The 20,140-nt window shown below is 40.5% G+C and overlaps 1 protein-coding gene across 3 annotated transcripts; it reads left to right on the top strand.

Annotated features, from left to right (window-relative positions):
* Window positions 1–256: 256 nt before the first annotated feature.
* On the top strand, window positions 257–19,218 carry Zfp329 (zinc finger protein 329). 3 transcript variants are annotated; one of them, XM_087554398.1, is made up of 2 exons: window positions 257–544; window positions 10,541–16,626. In XM_087554398.1, exon 2 carries the CDS (start codon window positions 10,549–10,551, stop codon window positions 12,178–12,180), a length of 1,632 nt encoding a protein of 543 aa, XP_087410524.1. In that variant the 5' UTR covers window positions 257–544; window positions 10,541–10,548; the 3' UTR covers window positions 12,181–16,626.
* Window positions 19,219–20,140: the final 922 nt, after the last annotated feature.

Below are 20,140 nucleotides of genomic sequence, written 5' to 3'. Positions count from 1 at the left end.
ATACGCAGAGCCAACCCTCTCAAAAGACAGAATCGTGGTAGAAAATGAATATCCGCGAGTTATTCATATCAATAACTTAGTTATAACTTCGTAAATAAAGGTGAGGAGACCTTTCTTCCCGATCGCAATGCCTTGCGCCTGCCTCTCTGTAGCTGCAGGGACCAGTGCAAGACGCTCTGATCAGAGTGCCTAGCGGTCAAGGCTGCTTAATCTTCAGGACGCGTGCGCGTCACAGGATCGGCGTCTGCGCACGCGCAGTTGCTGCAAATATGGCCACCACCGGCAACCTGTAGTGAGTCCTTCCGCACCTCGGCACCTTTCTGTTTCTTAGTTACCCCTCTGAGTGTCTAGCGGGAGGGAGTCGATGGGGTGTTGGAGGGGTGGCGTGCAGAGCGTCTGCGTCGGGTTTCACGCGGACTGTGGGAGTTTCGGGCTCACCCAGAGGGTGTGAGCGACAACACCGCTGTCCTCACGGGTGTGCACGCCCCCGGGTCGGAGGGATTCCTGTCTGGCTGGTGTAGACGCTCCTCCGCTCTTCTATCGGGTGAGACTGTCTCGCTCTTTCCGGCGCGTTACTTATGGCGTCCTTGTCTCGAGCCCGGCCGTTCTCGGAGGTTTTGCCGAGATCCTTTGGGCGCCTGGGCCCTTCAGATTTGCCGGTTTCGGGCCGAGTTGGCTGCCGGGCTCCAATGAGCGGCGGGGCTGTTTTCCGTGGAATCTTCTAGGTGATTTCCCTTCACTCTACTGATACTTGCAAAATCAATCATCCATCCATCTATCCATCCATCCATCCATCCATCCATCCATCCATCCATCCATCCATCATCTATCTAACTGCCCCTCCCTACCTCACCAGGGAGGTTCATGTGTCCTTCCCCTGCTTTGTGGTCGGTTTGCTATTTTTTCCCTTGGTTTTCAATGGTTTTATTTTCCTGGAAAAACACGCTTTTTGTCCATACTCCTCCAACAACTTTTTCTCCATTCTCCCCCTGCCTTCTTCTCCTAGTTGTCTAATTTGAAAGATTTCACACCCACAGCTAAATTGCAGGCATAATTTAATAGATAATGACGAAACCATTCAGATTATCACGTATTAACATTTTGCTACGTTAGCCTTTCCTTTCTCTTAAACACATGACACTATATTTTACACACACGAATGTAGCACAGGCAGGCGTGATAGTGTGTGTGTAGGCTGAATTACTAGAAGTAATACTGTGAATATTCTGACACTACACTTTGAAATCCTTTAGTGAAGATTCTCTTTAAAATAGGAACCTAGCCTTTTTTCCCCCCTTTCCATGAACAAAGGAGAGTGGGTATCCTACCAACCTCCCAAGTGGCTATACTACTGAAAATAATGCTAATCTTGTGGGGTTGGAGAGACTTGGTGATGAAGAGCGCTTGCTGCTCTTCAGAGGACTTGAGTTTGGTTTCCAGGGCCCAAGCCTTGGGGGTATAGCACCTGTAATTCCAGCCCCAAAGGACTCACCCAGGTATTCAATGCACTAATCTGGCTTTAGAGAGTGTCGAAACATAGATGGCATTCACTCATAGACACGCATATACACATAATAAAAATAAAATTTACAAAAAAAGAAATGTCTCTGCTAACAACCTTAACTGCCTGTTTAGTCCTTGAGGAGGCCTGGAATTCATACCCCCACTCTGATCTATGATAGAATGATGTTGGGGCCAATCATTGTACAACTTCTACATAACTATGTTTTAAAAAAAATTTTTTTTTAAACTGGCTTCTTTCAAGGTTCATTCCAGGATCATGTGTGTCATTAAGTTTGTCTTTTCAGTCACGTTCCACTGTTAATGCTATTTCTCTTCAATAGTTTTGTAATGTTTTGATGGGTGTCTTCTAATGTCTTATGTCTTAAAAGACATAAGGTGTTATCTTGTGGGGTGTGCCTTTGTTTAGTTCATACTGACATCAACAATCCTTTTCTTGCCTTGCAGATAATTACATAAGTAAAACACATAAAGTTGGTAGTGGTCAATCTTTGATCATGTGGTTAATGTGCTTGCTGTCATTAGTAAATCATTCTCGGGGATTCTACTTTAAATTCTTTGTTACTTTTTTGATTTTCAAATGCCCAATCTTCCTGGTTTTTCCTCGTTTTTGTATAGTTAGATGTTAGATTTTTTTTCTTTCTTTTTTGGTGTGCTTTATACCTTCTGTCTTTTAGATAAGTTCTTTACCCTGGTAACTTGGGTAGCTCCTTCGCTCTGTATTTGCTTTATATCTTTTCTTATCTCAGTATTTTACCTTAAGACCTCGCTCTCTCCCTCTCCCCTGCTACTGTGTGTGTGTGTGTGTGTGTGTGTGAGTGTGTGTGTGTGTGTGTGTGTGTGTGTGTGATTGTTTTTGAACTAAGCAACTTGTGTATGCAGTCACTGTCATTGAGCTACATTATTTTAGCCATCCTAAGGTTTATGGAGATCCCTGCCCAATAATTCTTTTCTGCATCATTTTATAAGTGTGTGAGAATGTGTGTGAATTAGGAATTAGAATATTTTTCTCATCTGAAAAAGTGAAAGAAATATGCATTCTAGGGGTTGGGGATTTAGCTCAGTGGTAGAGCACTTGCCTAGCAAGCGCAAGGCCCTGGGTTTGGTCCCCAGCTCCGAAAAAAAGAAAAAAAAAAAAAAGAAATATGCATTCTTCTTAGTCATGGTGATGAGTGCCTACCATTCCAGCACTTGGGAGATAAACGCTTTCTCCACAAGCTCAGTACAGCCTTGTAATGGTTAATTTCTCTCCTGAACTTTTTTTTTTAAAGATTTATTCATTTATTATATATAAGTACACTGTAGCTGTCTTCAGACACACCAGAAGAGGGCATCGGATCTCTTTATAGATGGTTGTGAGCCACCATGTGGTTGCTGGGAATTGAACTCAGGACCTCTGGAAGAGTAGTCGGGTGCTCTTAACCACTGAGCCATCTCTCCAGCCCCATGTGCACCGTTTTATATTCCCATCTCCTGAACTTTTAATGTACTTTCAAAGTGTCAGCTGGTGAGTAGGCAAATAGGTCTGATCCTGGTGGGTCAACACACAAAACAACAATAACAAAAACCTGGCTATGTGGGTGCACCACGTAGTTCATCCACTGAAGGTGTGTAGTTCAGCTTTTTAAACTTTTTCTTTCTTAAGACAGGGTCACACCATGCAACCTTGGCTTGGCTGGAACTTTCAATGTGGACCAGGCTGGCTTGAACTCACAGGTCTACCCACCTCTGCCTCCTAGGTGCTGGGATATAAGGCCAGCGCCACCATGCCTGTCAATTTTAGAACCTTTTTTTTCAATCAATCCCCCAAAAGAAAACCCAAACTCCTTACTGTCACTTTTATCTTCTCCATTTCTCTCTCTCTCTCTTTTTTTTCTTTTCTTTTTTTCGGAGCTGGGGACCGAACCCAGGGCCTTGCGCTTGCTAGGCAAGCACTCTAGCACTGAGCTAAATCCCCAACCCCTCCATTTCTCTTTGATGAAGTCTTTTTTGGTCTGTTTTGAACATTCCATATACCTGTTTGTAAAATCTGTAGTCCTTTGTGTCTGGTTTCTTTGACTTAGAAAACATCTTCAAGACTCATCCATGTTGTAGAATGTATATGTATTTTATAGTTTTGTAATACTCTATTTCTTTTTAATACTTTGTAATACTTTTTTTCTCCAGTGTATTTTAGTGTTAGATGTCACAATTTTCCTGTCTTGTAGAATAGCTACATAGATGAGGAAATGATTATTGAATCTTAATGGATATGACTTTAATTTGCATTTTTCTCATGGCTAGTAATATTGAGCATCTTTTTTTTTTTTGTTTTTTTGGTAAGCTAGTAACACCAAACCTGACCGTCCTTTTGGACTTCCCAGACTCCAGGACTGTAAGGTATAAATTTCTTTAATTGAGGTCTTGAAACTATTATATATTTGAATTTAGAAAGCAATCTAAAGTAAGACAAGATCTTTGCTTTGTTCCTTAAAAAAACATAGGTTGTTGTCATACTTTATCTATTCTCTAATATTTCTTGGGATTTTCTTTCCCTTTTACAAATACGTGTTTTACTTGACTTGTGTATTAGTGTGTATCTGATCCTCCAGTGTTACCCTGGAGACGGATTATGTCTCCATTGTATTTAAAGCAAAATGAACTGATACTTGTTGGAATGTGTGTGATCTAACTGCAATTCTATTAGAGCATATTACTGTAATGCTGAATGAGCAGGGCATTGTGGCAGAGAGAGGGGACCCTTGGGATTGTTTTGCACAGGTGGGTGTGGTGAGGAGTTGTTTAGAGTGTGTCTTTTCCTTCCTCTTCTCCTCTCTTCCCTTATATGATAATATAGAGCCTTATAATGATAATATAGTGGTTAATAGTTTACAGTGAGCCTGCCTTAGGATGAGCAAGCAAACCTCAGTGGACCCAAAGCTGTTCGCTGGGATTTACCAGAACAGGTTTAGGAGCTGTGTTGTGTATAAATGCGTTGTTCTCAGACAGTGAATCAAGGCCGCAGCTTTCCTCTTTCCTGCCACCTCTGTCCCAGTCCATTTTGGATCTTTAGCTCAGTTCCCACAGAAACATCCCCCAATGTGGTTCTCTCACTGTGCCTTGCTACCTGGCTTCTGTGAGAGTTCAGGAAGCGGGTGAGAGCAGCAAAGCCAGTGCTAAATATGCATATTTGACAATTTGTGCACTCACTGAGGATAGGATTCCTCTTTTTCTTTTCCATGTGATGATAGTCCTTTCTGTGCATTGTTGTCGTTACTGGTAAACTTTGCTTGCTTTTCTTAAGCATGTAACAGATGTGTTTATACCATAGCGCCTGTTGTATTGCTTAATATGCCCTCTATTACAAGAAGGGTTTTGTAGAATTACTGGTGACAAGAAGCTCACAGAGAGGTTTTTTTTTTTTTTTTGGTTCTTTTTTTTGGAGCTGGGGACCAAACCCAGGGCCTTGCGCTTCCTAGGCAAGCGCTCTACCACTAGCTAAATCCCCAACCCCCACAGAGAGGTTTCTTAATCAGTGATGGATATAAAAAAGAAAACAAAGCTTCTTCAATCACCAGGACTCCTGAGGTTTCTTTGTAACAACATGTATATTCTTGGGGCCCTTCAAGCTTTGAAATTATCCTAGTACTCAACTCCTCCATAGATTTGTGTCAAGTTGAAGGTACTAGGGATGGGGACAGTCTTGCCCATGAAGAATTTGTGGGATGAAGGTTAGCCCTAAGTTACAGATGTCCACCTGAATTGAAAATTATAGCTGAGCGGTAATTCTAGGATTGGTGGTGTATAGAAATGGTGTCAGGGAGGTTGCAGGATGGAGATGGGGGGGGGGGTTCATGGAGCCTGGGCACGGAAGCTCTGAACCAGATGAAACACTGAGAGGAGCTGTCAACAAACTTGGAGTTTCTTCATCATGGGGAATAAGGGTTTCCAGGGCGGGACAGGTAGTCAGTACAGCCTGCCAAGAACATGGTGTGTGTTGTTGTCTTTTCTTTAATCATTATGTTAAGCTGTGCATTCAGCAGTCTCTTGGTTGAGATAACCATGCATCTGTGTAGTTTGTCACTAGTGTTATACAGTTTAAGTCAATGTGTGTGTGATCTTTGTGTCTCCTTTCCCCCCTAGCATTACGGTTTTCCTATTTAAATACAGTTCTAGTTTCTAGTCAAACTTTTTTTTTTTTGTACCTTATCTTTTCTCTACAAGGGACAAGGTTTATTGCTGTTTTTGTAGGAGTGAGATGCAGGTGAAAAACAAACCAACCTTGGCCCTGCCCCAGTAAGCAGTTATTGAAGATGGGTGACTTAAATTCACAGGAAAAGAGGATGCCTAGGAGCTTGCATTGTTACCTGAAGCATCTGGCTAGCAGTGTGCCTGTACAGACTCTAAGGTTGTCACTCTGCAACTAACATCTCAGATTTTCTACATAACCCACCCGTGTCTGCTGAATGTGTATGTGCCAGACATGGTTTTACATTCATTCCGTCCTGGGGCTTAACATTCACTGCTTGCCCTGATGGCATGGAGGGAAACCCTATGAACATAGCTATTGGGTGAGCTGGGTCAGCATTGCCTGGCCTTGGCACTGCTTAAGGCTTTAAACCCTCTCTTAGAACTTGCATTTCCAGTTTCTTTTTTCCCAGGTAAGAGAGGAAGTGGAAAGGGTTGCATAGGCCCACCAGGACACTTAGTCACTTCAGAGTTCCCTGTTGCAACTAGGAGATGGTACATTTTGTTTGTTTGTTACATTTGTCATGTCCTGCTGAAATGCCAACCCCAGGAATAAGAACCCCATTTCAAACAATTCTGGCCATTCAGTGTCTGCTTTTGTGGTTGCTTATCCATCATCCTTGAGGGGCTTAGCCAGCAAAGAAATGTGTGTTTTATTCCTCATTAATCTGCAGAAATCTACTAGTCGAGATAGTTTGTTTTAGGATAGGAAATGAAATTGCCCCTCGGTGACAGGAATGGCCACGCCTGCTTTGTATTTTGAGTTTTTTAACTGATGGATGGTGCAGCATGTATCCATGTTTCCATGGTTGTTTGTTGCTAAACTTTATATAATGTGTGGTTTCAATTTAGCTTGAAAAATAATCTCACTATATGTAGTAGTACATTATATGTACATTATATGGAATGTTAGTATTTCTGCTTTGAATCCTTGATATTGCAATGAAATTCCTACTTTATTAAATGTATTTGATATGTAAAAATATGTTTTCCATTTAGTTCACACACGGGACTATGTATAAATGTACTATAATGTAAGAAGTGAACTTACTAGTGTTCTGTCTTGTTCTTTTTTTAGTCAAGTTAAAAGTAGGTGGTAAAGGGGTTGGGGATTTAGCTCAGTGGTAGAGCGCTTGCCTAGGAAGCGCAAGGCCCTGGGTTCGGTCCCCAGCTCCGAAAAAAAGAACCAAAAAAAAAAAAAAAAAGTAGGTGGTAAAAGCACAATTACATAAAAAGCCTTGTTTTACATGTTCAAGCAGTTTTTTCCCTCCCTTTGTCTTTTAAGGTGGCAAAGGTAGTGCCCAAGCTTGAGTTTTCTTTTTAGTGGAAGAACAAAGTGCATATTATGTTGTTCTGGAGCACTACTCAATGGGAATTTATGGTTCATCCAATGAATTTAGAAGTAGTAGATGATTGTGTTGTTGTAGCCAGCAGAGGTATTCTGGAAACAACATGCTTTACCCACAGCTGCAGATGTGGTTTTGCTATTCACATTAATAGTCTATATAAGCCATCAGTTGTGATACCTTGGAGAAAAATCCATAGAGGTTATGGATACCCTCATGATTGTTAGCCTGCTGCAATTTATACTTTAGTACACCCAGGCATTCATCATTGTTACTGTTTTTGATGCGGGGGCTGGAACACAGGGTGTGAAACATACTAGGCAAGCACTCTTCCAAGATAACATTCTTAACTCTGTGGTCTTCCTTTTTCACTATAAGTGTTAAAGACTAATACTTTCTGTCCAAGAACTAAGTTTACTTCAGCCTGAGTTGTCTCATGTTTTGTGATACAGCATTTTCATTCTTGCTTACTTTCAGGTATTTTCTAATTTTTATCAAGGTTTTCATTATGCTACTGAGAAATAGGTTAGAACTTTTTTCCCTTTTCCAAAGAAGTAAAAGCTTGTTTTACCTACTGCTTTTGTTTTCATTTTTATTTGCTTTGTCTTTGACATTTTTCTGTTGATTGGTTGTTAGCTTGACCGCATTGTATCCAGTAGACTGGTCTCTTCTGCTGTTGTCCGGCCTTTGTTCTTTGGCTTGGTTTATGGTCATGTTAAGGGAATGTTTCACATATGCTTAGAAAACATTTGGCTTTCAACATACATGGCTTTTCATCTGGCTTATAAGGCTGGCTCCTGAACATTTTTGCTGCGTGTCTCTGTCTAGCAGTTTTTCTGAATTTCCATTTTTGAAAGGAATTAAGCCTTTCATTCTGTTTGTATATATTGATTTCTTCTTCCAATTGTTTTGACATACAATACTACTATTGTATTACACTGTGACCCCATCTGGTCAGCACTCTTGTTTTTCTTGTTTCAGCATTGGAATGGATGTGTCCACTTATCATTTCTTTTTCTTTCCCTTTCCTCCTTACTTTAGTCCCCCGTCCTTTGAAGAACTGTTTTTACTTTTTCTGAATTTGTTTTTATTTTACTCTCATGTCCAAATCTTGGTGAACCTGTAGATTTTCTCTTCAGTACTTTGAAAGAAATTTTCCTTCTTTCTTGGTTTTCTACTTTGGTATTGAGTAATGATGACCAGTTGTATTAAATTTCATCTTCGCTATTACTGGTCTGTTTTTCCTTCCTTTTTTTTTTCTTTTTAATTTTATTTTAAGATCCTTCAGTAAGGGGTTGGAGAGATGATGGCTCAGTGGTTAAGAGCAATGGCTGCTCTTCCAGAGGACCTGGGTTCAATTCCCAGTCCTTACATGGGCTCACAATCATCTGTAACTCCAGTTCTAGGGATCCACATGTTCTGGCCTCTGCAGGCACTAGACATGCATGTAGTACACAGACATACATGCAGGAAAAATACTTATACACATAAAATAAGATAAAAAATTAGAAAAAAGGTTATTTCATAGGTATGTATTGATTATTCACTTGTCCTGATTAAGACTTATGTTTCTGAGGTAATAACCATGATTCTATTTTCATGATGGAAGGGAAAGTAAAGTTTCATGTTTTAACAGCTGCTACCAAATTATCCAGCCATATGGATTGAATAAATGCAGGTTTTAACTAACATGCATGCTAGTTGAGCTTTAAGTATGTTATCATACTTGTATTTATTCATTTAATTAGTTTATTTATAGACAGGGCTTTACTGTGTAACCTTTGGTAATCCAGGACTTGCTATGTAGAGTAGACTAGCCTCATACTTGTGATCCTCCTGCTTCTGCCTCCCAAGTGCTGCATATACAGCACTGATTTACAATTCCGGATTTCTTTTTTCATTTTACTCATATCACACATACGCATCTGGTGTTGGGTTGTTTGTTTGTGCATATTTGGTTGTTTGTGACAGGGTCTCATGTAGCCTAGGCTGCCTCAAACTTACTATGTGACACAGGGTGGTCCCCTAACTAGTTCCTGGTCATCTAGATTCAGTTTTCCAAGTGCTGGGAGTATAAGCAAAGGCCACTCCCCCATTTTGATTTTAGAGTTATAGTTTATGAGACCACTTGATCCCAGGAAGTTTGAGATGAGCCTGAGCAACCTAGTGAGACTGTCTTAAAAACTAAAACAGAACAAAACCCAAACCAAGTCAAATGAAAACAAAACACAAAACGACAAGAAGATGTAATTGAATGACTGACAGAATGAGAAGATTGTTGTTTTCAGGGTTTCTATTTTCTCATTAGGATAAAATGCATTTTTTGGTCATTTTGTGCATTTCTGTATGCGTTCTTTGTTGATATTGGGTGATAATCTTTATCATTATTTAGTTTTTGGCTCTACCTTCCACTTGTATATTATTTATTATTATATTTTGTTTTATTGAAAATTTTAGTGTTGATGTTGAATTTGTTAGTCTGTCTGTATGGCTTTTGCTTCTTAAGCTCTGTTGCTTAAGGTCAGTCCTATCTATGAAAGCATCTTTTGTACTTTAATCGTTGTTTTTATGTGAAAGACTTTATCATCTTAAAATGCAAGTGCTGAGTTAAGTGTCTAATTTTACTTTAAAGGGAGTCAGTTGTCTTTCTTTTAATTTTTTCTCACATTGATTGGGTTGATTGAGAGCCTGGGCATATGTGCCATGGCACATGTGGAAATCAGAGAACAACATTGTGGGCTAGTTCTTTCCTTTCACTGGGGATTGAACTCAGGTTCTCAGTTTGGCAAGTGCCTTTACCCATTGAGCCATCTCATTGGACCCCATTGTCTTAATATTATGAAGTATAAAGAGTAGGAAAGGTAGTAAGAAAAAAAATTAACAGTGGTGAAGAGCCCTGGAGCCATTTTTCAAATACTTTTCATTCTTTATCCTTGACCTTGCCTTAGACATGATCAAATTTTGACAACAACTTTGCAGGATAGTCTCTAATGGATTTAGAACATAGATACAAATCTTTCAGATTTGTTAGCCTGTGCTGTCTTCTCATCCTTGAAAGCAGAACTCTGATCATAGATTTGGGGCAAGAACTCCTCATTCTATATTTTTGTAAATACACTGTGAAGTTGATGAGGGGCATTGGTGATGAGGACAAGAAGGCAGTGGTCAAGATGGTATTTCAGCGTGAGCAGAGATTTCTGGCTCCTCTGTCTCACGTGTACCTTACAGAGTATTTCTTTGACCTGTTCGCTGAGACTATTACAATGTAATGCCACTTCTTTTGAATCTGTTCTTGGCTTCAGTCCTTGACCCTTATTTGAACTCTGTATTTTACAGATAACAATTTGAAAAAGAAAACAAGTGGAATATACTCACCCCATTACCATTTTTCATTTTCTTCCACATATATCTGTGTTTACTTAATGTGTCTTTTTCTTTCTTTTCAGTATGGAACATGAGACTGAAAATAATAGCTCAGAATGTTCCTGAAGAAGAAAGTGTTTCCTTTGAGGTAGAAATGGAAGGATTTACAAGAGAGGGTCCCTGCTTCCCCATTTTAGGCGACAATTGGGACTGTGAGAACCAGGAAAGAAATTCAAGGCAGTCTCCTTTAATTGATGAGAAAACAGAGGCTCAGGAAGCAAATTGTGACCATCATAATTTGGGGGAACATTTGAGTACAAACCCAGCCCTTCTAGCATCTCAGAGAGTTCCTACAACAAACAGCTTCCATGTTCCTAACTCAGATATTAAAACTTTTGATTGTGACCAAACCTTACATAGTTGCCCCCAGAATTATACATTTAAGGGAACTGGTGATGATGATGCTTGTGAAAAAGCCATCCATCCTTCCATGGAAGTCACTCAACTTGTAAGAAACCAAACGAGAGATAAACCCTATAAATACGCAGAAAGTATTAAATCTATAAACCACTTTACCACTGCCCTTTGTGATAAAAAAATTAAAAAAAGAAGCAAGAAATTTTACAAAGGTAAAGACTTTGGGGACATCTTGGCCTTGAGCTCATCTCTTAATGAAAAAAGAAATCATTCTACTGAGAAACCCTATAAATGTGCTGAATGTGGCAAATGCTTCAAACGGAACTCTTCTCTTGTTTTACACCATCGAACTCACACTGGTGAGAAACCTTATACCTGTAATGATTGTGGAAAATCATTCTCCAAGAACTACAACTTGATTGTACATCGAAGGATTCACACAGGAGAGAAACCCTATAAATGCAGTAAGTGTGGGAAAGCTTTCAGTGATGGATCAGCTCTGACACAACACCAGAGGATTCACACAGGTGAGAAGCCTTATGCATGTCTAGATTGTGGAAAAACTTTCAACAGAAATTCATCCCTGATTTTGCATCAAAGAACTCATACAGGGGAAAAACCATACAGATGTAATGAATGTGGGAAACCCTTCACTGACATCTCTCACCTTACTGTGCATCTCAGAATCCACACTGGTGAGAAGCCCTATGAGTGTAGCCGGTGTGGAAAGGCTTTCCGAGATGGCTCATACCTCACTCAGCATGAGAGGACACACACTGGAGAGAAGCCTTTTGAATGTGTAGAGTGTGGAAAATCCTTCAATCGCAACTCTCACCTCATTGTGCATCAGAAAATTCATTCTGGGGAGAAACCCTATGAATGTAAAGAGTGTGGAAAAACTTTCATTGAGAGTGCATATCTCATCAGGCATCAGAGGATTCACACTGGTGAGAAGCCTTATGGTTGTAACCAGTGTCGTAAACTCTTCAGGAACATCGCTGGACTTATCCGGCACCAGAGAATTCATACTGGTGAAAGGCCTTATGAGTGTAATCAGTGTGGTAAAGCTTTTAGGGATAGCTCCTGTCTGACCAAACACCAGAGGATTCACACTAAGGAGACTCCGTACCAGTGTCTGAAGTGTGGAAAGTCCTTCAGGCAGAACACTCACCTGGTAGTACATCAGAGACTTCATAACAGAGAGGGTCCGAGCCAGTGTCCTCACTGTGGAAAAATATTTAGAAGGAGCTGGTGTCTTGCCCGACATCAGAGAACACACCTTGAAGAGCAGCCCACGGAAACATAGTGGACATGTGCCATACTCTTCTTGAGTGAACAAAGGATTTGTCTTCAGATGTGACTTCCCTTGCTAACAGAAAAGAATTCTTTATAAAAATATTGAGTATGACATATTCTATAATTGCATTATACTGTTATTAGGGAACTCCTGAAGAGAGGATTGAATGGTAATTAATGTAGTAAAGGCTTCAGGGATGATTCAGCCTATACCAAACATGTAATTCATACACTGAAATAAGTGAGGAAGGCATTTTCTTAGAGATATCCCTCTATCTTTACAGCAGGATACTGAAATTGGAAAGAACCTGTGAATTCATTCAGTAGGTAACCAGTAGGAGACATTTTTAATAGTATCACCTTATTATAAGCAAATGCTTATTAGAGTCAAAGTTTGTAAGTGTTATTTGGAAGCAACAGTTTTGTCAGGAGTTTTTACTGTCCACAAAGGCATAGTGGTAGGATGTCTCACACAGTGCCCTACAAACCACCACAGGATGTAGCTGGGTTTGCTGTTTGAATGCACTTCTGTTTTATGGTGCTGCCAAAACACAGATGACTCATTTAATGAGGTGAAACTGGATATAGGAGTTGCTTGTGATTGAGATGAAGTTGTCCCTCTTCAGACTAAAATATTCTTCGTGATGGAAAGGGCTGCTTCTAAGAAATAGGATCCATTGCTATAGGTGTTGAACAAGAAAATACTGAATTGTATTTCAGTTATCACCTGCTTTCACCATTGTTGATCATTTTGGATACTAATTTGTGTAGAATTCAGGTCCTTTGAAGCAAAATCCAAAAGTTTCATTGCCATCCTAAAAATACTTAGATCATTGCAAAAGAAGGCATAAAAGTAGATTTATTATTACAATCATGTAAACATGTTCATATTTGGCTGTAGGTTAGCAGTGGATGATGGTATTAAGTGGTTTCTTAGGAGACTACAATTGTGTTCTTTTTCCCTTTTATTTATACTTTTTTATATAATAATTTGGTAATGTATATAAAAGCGAAGCTAAAGGAAACAAATTGGAGTTTTCTTGGATCTTCGCCAGTGAATAGAGGCCAAAGATACTGTCAGACATCCTATAAAGGCTAGATTATGGCTACAGGAAGCCATAAGCGTCTCCAGGTGTATATTGACAGACACTTCTTTGGAATCAGAGCATCCCGAAGCCTAGAATAATTTCTTTTAGAATTTTGAATATAAAGATTATGGCATTGTGGAGGGAGAGGTATAAGAGTCTAAGGATAGGGAAGAGAAAGTTACAGAGAAATCTAGAATAATCCTAGCATGTCCTTGCTTAGGGTAGTGTTAGCTGACTGAAAGCTAGACAGTTTTGTTGAAAGCTTCAAAGGCCTCTGATTCCTCCTGAAAATTTTGACTTGACCCTGTCTTCTATCTTTTGATTCCTGTGAAAAGAGAATCATAAGTCTATTTTGAGATGATTAAGGCTGTTGAGTAGATTTGTAAGGAAGTTTAGACAACTTAGTCTTCTGTATGCATGCTCTTGACAGCAGGATGGTTATCAGATTATGGGGATGGAGAGATAGTGGTAGAGAGTGCTTGTTATTCTTCTAGGAGACCTAGGTTCGGTTCTAAGCACTTGTATGATGGGAAGGTACTGGTGCCTAGTGGGTAGAGGCCAAAGATATTGTTAGACATCCTACAAAAGTAGCCCTTGGAACAGTTATTTCAGAATATTAAGAATATTGTGATTGGGATGCACACACATGCACATACAGAGCACACAATCATTTGTAACTTACAGATTGTCTCTATAATGTTATGTGTCTGAATAAGGCATTAGCAAACACCTAGTGGACTATCTGTATCACTTAAGGCCAAACACTTTGGTGTCTGCTACTTTCAAGAAAAACATGCATGTACCATTAGTGTTAGTAGTGTCCCTGCTTCTTGATCCTACATCTCAGATTCTGGAACAGGAAATCTTCACTAAGCCTGCTGTGGCCTGAGGGAAGCACCTCAAGGAAGAGGCATCCACTCTGAAGTTTTAGTGAGTCCACATGGGGTTTGTACGAGTGTGAATTCTTTCCCCTTGCTCTTTTCTAAAATTAGTTTTCTCAGATCAGGAAAAACTGCTGTCATGAAAATAACTACTGTATAGAAGATGGACACTTTTGGCTAAAGAGGGAAAGGTGAGATTTGATCTGGGAGCGTTCCAGATGACTTGCAATGCAGCCTGGACAATTTTTGGTGGTAGGCCAGAATGATTAGGGAAAAAGACAAGAGAGTATACTGGAATATCAGGATGAGTACCATTTAATCACACAGCCCTTAAATAGGTAGAGAACTTGGGCTAGAATCAGATGGAGAATGTGAAGGTAGAATATTTAAAGAATAAACATTTATTTTACTTTTCCTGACTTTAAGGAGCACCTAACTTACTGTTCTGATTTTAAGGCTGGAGAATCCACAATATGAATGGCTTCTAAAAGCCAGAGAAGCAAGAAAATGAATTCTCCCCAAAGTCTCCCCAAAAGGAACTATCCCTGTTCTTATTAGTCTATTGAGATTGAGTGGATTCAAGTCCTAAACTGCGATAACTGATGTATGGTTTTAAGCCGTGTTTTTTGTGGTAATTTGTTATATTATCTGTAGGTGATATGCTTCCCTCAATAGTTCCTTTTAGACTCCTTACTGAAGTGTGTCCTTTTACCGAGCAAGTTAAGTAAACCAACCCTTTCTACTCCATACCTATAAAATTTATTTTATAGGAAAAATAGATTTCTTTTGGCTCTGTTGACCTCTGTGCATTCACCATTTTAACAGCCCTGAATTCTAATAATAGTTTAGAGATTTAAATACTATGAATGTTCAAGGGCGTGCTGGTGTACACCTTTAATGCCAGAACTGAGGAGGCAGAAGCAGATGGATCTCTTAAGTTTGAGGCCAGCCTAGTCTACAGAGTGAATTCCAGTACAGCTAGGGGCTATGTAGTGAGACCCTGACAATAAGAAATAATAATAAAATAAGTTCTGTGAGTGAGTAGCCATTTGTGAAAATAAATCTCAGAAGCAATGGAATAACTTTTCTGTAACTTTAATCCCATCCCCTTCTACTTGGTTGGCCAAGGAGGCATATTTCAGCACCATAAAGCATGCCCACAGCACAAGAATGTGGCAGTGCCAGAGCAGGGTTTCATGTCTAAAATGGAGATTGGAAACATTTATAATTAAGGTCAGTATCTTAACTAGTTACTATTAACCCACATTCTTTTGATTTTTCAGATTATCGGTGCTCAAGTATGCCTGCCTGCAGATTGTTCACTAGGCTGGTCCAACTTCATGTCTTTCTTACTTTAGCAACTGTATAGAGTACATGCAGTAAGGGTTGGTACTGTAGCAGAAAGCAGAACCAGCTGTTTACAATTCAGCAGGGGAGAAAAAAAATAAATGCACAGCATGTATCAGATGGTGGTTGATGCCTGGGAGAAATATAAAGATGAGAAGGGGGATGGGGGTGTCTATATTGGGTGGACGTGATGACAGTTTTAAAAAGCTTGATCATTTCCTTTCTGAATGAAAGGCAATTACATGTGTGACATTCTAGGGGTGTGATGTCCTGCAACAAGAGGTTAAGATTTAGGGAGGAGAAACCTTCCGCCATATGAATTACAGGGAAGAGCAATTAAGTCATAGATGGAACTTCTTCATGAGCAGCAGTGAAAGAAATGGCTTCATTGCAGAGGCAGGTGTGGAGAACAAAACTTTGTGAAACGGAAAGTCCATTTACAGGAAAACATCTATGATTCTGAAAAGATAAATTGTTTTAGAATATGCATAATGAAGTCCTAGCTGAAGAAAAGAACAAGTATGTAAGTATAAGCTTGATAACCAAAGGTATTCAGCATTAGTGGTCATTTCTGATAAAATAGACTAGTGTTCAAGTTTTAAATACTAAGTGAACTATTCAGTGGTTCTTGATAGTCTCACCAGGTTGTTCATTCACTTCTATTCTGTAATTTAAGGACTTTTTCATTATTCATAGAAAAGCCCTTTGTATCTATTAGTATCCTCCATTTCTCTGACCCTGGCAATCACTAATCTCTTTTCACTGTGTATTTGCCAATTCTTTGCATTCTACATCAATGGAAAAATAAGACACGTGGCCCTTTGTAACTTCATTTAGTATAATGTTTTCAAGGTTCATGCTGTAAGTTCAAGGTCCTTTTTGTGGCTGAAAAATATTTTGCCATATGATTAAAACTGTATTTTGCTTATTGGTTGATGGATATTTCAGCTTCTACTTTTTTGGCTAATAATAATAATAATACTAAGAATAATGCTGGTGAACACATGCAAACTCATGTGCCAATAAATTTTCAGTACTCTTGGGTAGATACTTAGGAATGGAATCGCTGGATCTTTGTTTGCTTTTTGGGGGAACTGATGTCCATTTTACATTTGACTAATATATGACTACTTTGACTTCTTCATGACCTTACCAACATTTATTTATTTTTTTGTGCTAGTGGTGTGAAGTGTTATCTTGTGGTCTGGGGAAAATAATTTATAAAGTTGAAAATCTATACCTTATCCCTTATCCCATGGATCAGCATTTTTTCCTGCAAGGGGAAGACAATAGTTTGAACTGTGCACCATGTCATCTCTGCTGCAGGTTCTCAGCCACAGGACTGTAATGTGGAGGTAGCTATAGGGATTGGTAAGCGAGTGTGTGTGAATGTGTCCAATAAAACTTTACATACGGACTCTGATTCTTTAAAATTGTGAAACTTACAGAAAATTCAAGTTTCATGTAGCAAAGTAAGCCAGGCCTGGTGGCGCTCACGTGTAAATTTCAGCACTTAGAAGCAGTAACAGGATGATTGCTGCAAGTCCCAGGTCAGCATGACTACATAGGGAGACTCAGTCTCAAAAAACCAAAAAGCAAAACTAAAATAAAGTATTCTTTGTCCAAAACCATAAGATTTGGAGTAGCATTTACCCAGGGGCTGTAGTTTGATAGACAAACTTGTTGCAGACAAAATGAAGTGGAAAGGTAGCTTGAAGCTGCTAGTTGAGAATATCAAACTTTTTTTTTTTTTTTGGTTATCTTGGTATAGGCAAACATTTTTAAAGTGAAATGAATATCGGAGAAAAGGTTATAGTAAATTTAAGAATTCATGTGCATAAGAAAATCCATACTATGTAAACGAAATGGCAAGCAATAGAAAAAAAAAACAGTTGTAGCTCATAGAGCAGACAGAAATGTTACTTAAATATGTTAAGGATCCAGCATTGCAAAGATAAAACTCATTGAAAATGTGGTCAAACACTTTGGATCTGTGCCATTTTGAATGAGGAATCCAAATAGCCAATTCATTCATGGCACTGCCCAATTTCGTTACGAATTTCATAATGAATTTCATTCGTTATAGAAATCCCAGGATACTGTATCTGGATGAATATCTTTTTTTTTTTTTTGGTTCTTTTTTTCGGAGCTGGGGACCGAACCCAGGGCCTTGCTCTTCCTAGGCAAGCGCTCTACCACTGAGCTAAATCCCTAACCCCCTGGATGAATATCTTAAGTGTTGACAGGGAACTTGTTGACAAACATATATTTTGCTTTTGATTCAGGAGGAAGTCTTTCATATGACTATATATTCTCAGAAACAATTACAGTTCTAGTCACTACCTGGACAAGAAACCGTGGGTAGTCACAGCCATTTCTAGTTACAAAGAGGCTGGGTGGGATTGGGTTTTACTGATGTGTTTATAAAATGATAAAGAGAGGATATGTCCTGGGTTTCGATACCAATGCTGTGTTTATAAAAAGATAAAGAGGGGGGATTATGTTCTATGGAGGTGTGGTGAGGTATGGGAAAGGGGGCACCTCAGGGGATCCCTGCTGAGACATCCCTTCCCAGTGAGGGATCAGCCACACGACCTATAGTATAGAATAGAATTTATTCAGGGCATGGGGAGGGGAGTTAAGAGGGTAGTAAGGGCAGAAAGTAGAGAGAGGTAGAGTAGAGGCCGGCCATGGGCACGTGGAGAGAAGTGGGGAAGGGAATGGGGAGAGAAGAGACAGAGGGGGAAGAGGGTAAGAGCAAGAGGGGAACAAGAGAGAGCAAGAGCGTGAGGAGGGAGGAAGCAGCCCCTTTTACAGTGTCAGGCATACTTGGCTGTTGCCAGGTAACTGTGGGGCGGAGCGTACCTGGCTGTTGCCAGGTAACCGTGGGGGTGGAGCTTACGCTAGGTAATTGTGGGGGTGGAACTTCGAATGCTAACTCTATCTCAGGCGGGACTGGAACTCACAGTTTGCCAGGCTGGCAGAGAACTCAAGAATTCTTCCTGGGTCTCCCAAGTAGGGTGTTTGAGAGTGCAGATGTTTCAAATGTGAGCCATTAAGCCTGACACAGCCATTTCCTCTAACAATTCTGGAAACAGTACTAACCTCCTTTTATGCACCATGGAAAATTATACCAGTACATAAAAGTGAAGCTGGCGACCATCAAGAGGAAACAGCCATAAACAGATCGCCTTCTGCAGTGCTTTCGGGTACTGTGGGCATTGGTAATTCAGCGTTTGAGGGGCAGACCAGGAGGAGACATTGTTTCAAAGTGCCAAGTACTGCAGATGAGTGTCAGGAACTAGAAGTCACTTCCTGATAGGCAGCTAGGGAGAGGGGCGGTGGCTAGGGAATACAAATAGTAAAGTTATAATATGACTAGCTTTTCCCTCACCTTCCTTACCTGAGACAAAAGTCTGGCAGCTTAAACAAAGGCCTTGCGGGCTTTTTCCTCTGCCAGTAGGATCCCCGCTGATGGACTGGCTCAGCAAGTTCAAGAGATGTGGGTCAGTCAGCTGACCTGTTTTTCTTCAAACCGAACTCTCCACAATTGGGGGAAAACCCCTCAAAAGATGAATCAAAAGATGAAAAAACTGCCTTGGAGGAGAAGCTGGGTTGCTTTGCAGAGTTTTTTTTTTTTTGTTTTTTTTTGTTTTTTTTTTTTTTTGTTTTTGTTTTTTTTTTAATGTGTTCTTCCTCACTTCCTAATAAAAGCCATTCTTGATGGACTGATTCTGTCTGCTCTTGTGGTTCACTTTCCTTGCTGCTGTCACCTTAGAGATTTTTCCTGTTTTTCAGTTATTTAATTGCTGAGGAAGGGATCCGTGGCTGGAAAAAGGCAATCCTTAGGGATAACAAATGGAAAGGAGCTGGACTCCCTGGTCTCCCTGGGTCATATCCCGCGGAGGGTGGGTGGGGAGACGACACGGGTAGGTAGGTACTATTGCAAAAGGATGACCTCACATAGGTGGTTCGCGCAGTCTGGGACAGGTGGGTGGAGTTTTTCGTTTCATTAAACTTCAGCAGTCTGCGGGGACTAAAAGCCTCAGAGCTCAAGACCGCAAAAAAGGAAGCTCTTTTGGGGCTTGGATCTGGTTCTCCAGGATATCCACACTCAGCTTTTAGAGATGTCAGGCGTCTTAAGAACACCTCATCTCGGTGCTTAGGGCGAACACACGCAGACCTTTAGCGTCCCACGTGGGGGTTGTGCCCTTGGAGGTGAGTGGGTGTCTCCCTGGTTCTTGGGTTGGGTCTTCGTCCTTTGTAGTCCACCCGCCCCTCCTCGCGACTTCGGCAGAGGCGGAACAGAGTCCTGGACCTGCGTGTCTGCGCATCTTGGGATCTGAAGCTGAGGCTGGGCTGGTGGCTTTTTGTCCCGCGTAATGTCACGAGTGTTCTCACCCCGCAGGACGCGGATGGGTCGGACTCCATGAGGTTCGCACTCCTCCGCTAGCGTGGACCTCGCTGCTTTCCCTCCAAGTCCACATGCAGACGCAGCTCTTCTTCCACTCCATCTCAGGGTTAGGGACTGGAATGCCTGCTGTTTTCTGTACCCACTCCCAAGCTTTCTCCTCTGTGTCTTTCTGCCCACCAGTCCTTCTTCTGCCTTTCCTCTACCCTATTCCTCAACATAGAGACAGCGTCCCCTCCCTGC

The sequence above is a fragment of the Rattus norvegicus genome, chromosome 1 (genome assembly GCF_021556685.1).
Source record: "Rattus norvegicus strain SHRSP/BbbUtx chromosome 1, alternate assembly SHRSP_T2T, whole genome shotgun sequence".
In the NCBI taxonomy this organism is placed as follows: domain Eukaryota; kingdom Metazoa; phylum Chordata; class Mammalia; order Rodentia; family Muridae; genus Rattus; species Rattus norvegicus.
The sequence above is the reverse complement of the archived record's forward strand: the minus strand, read 5'-3'. Positions and strand labels throughout refer to the sequence as shown.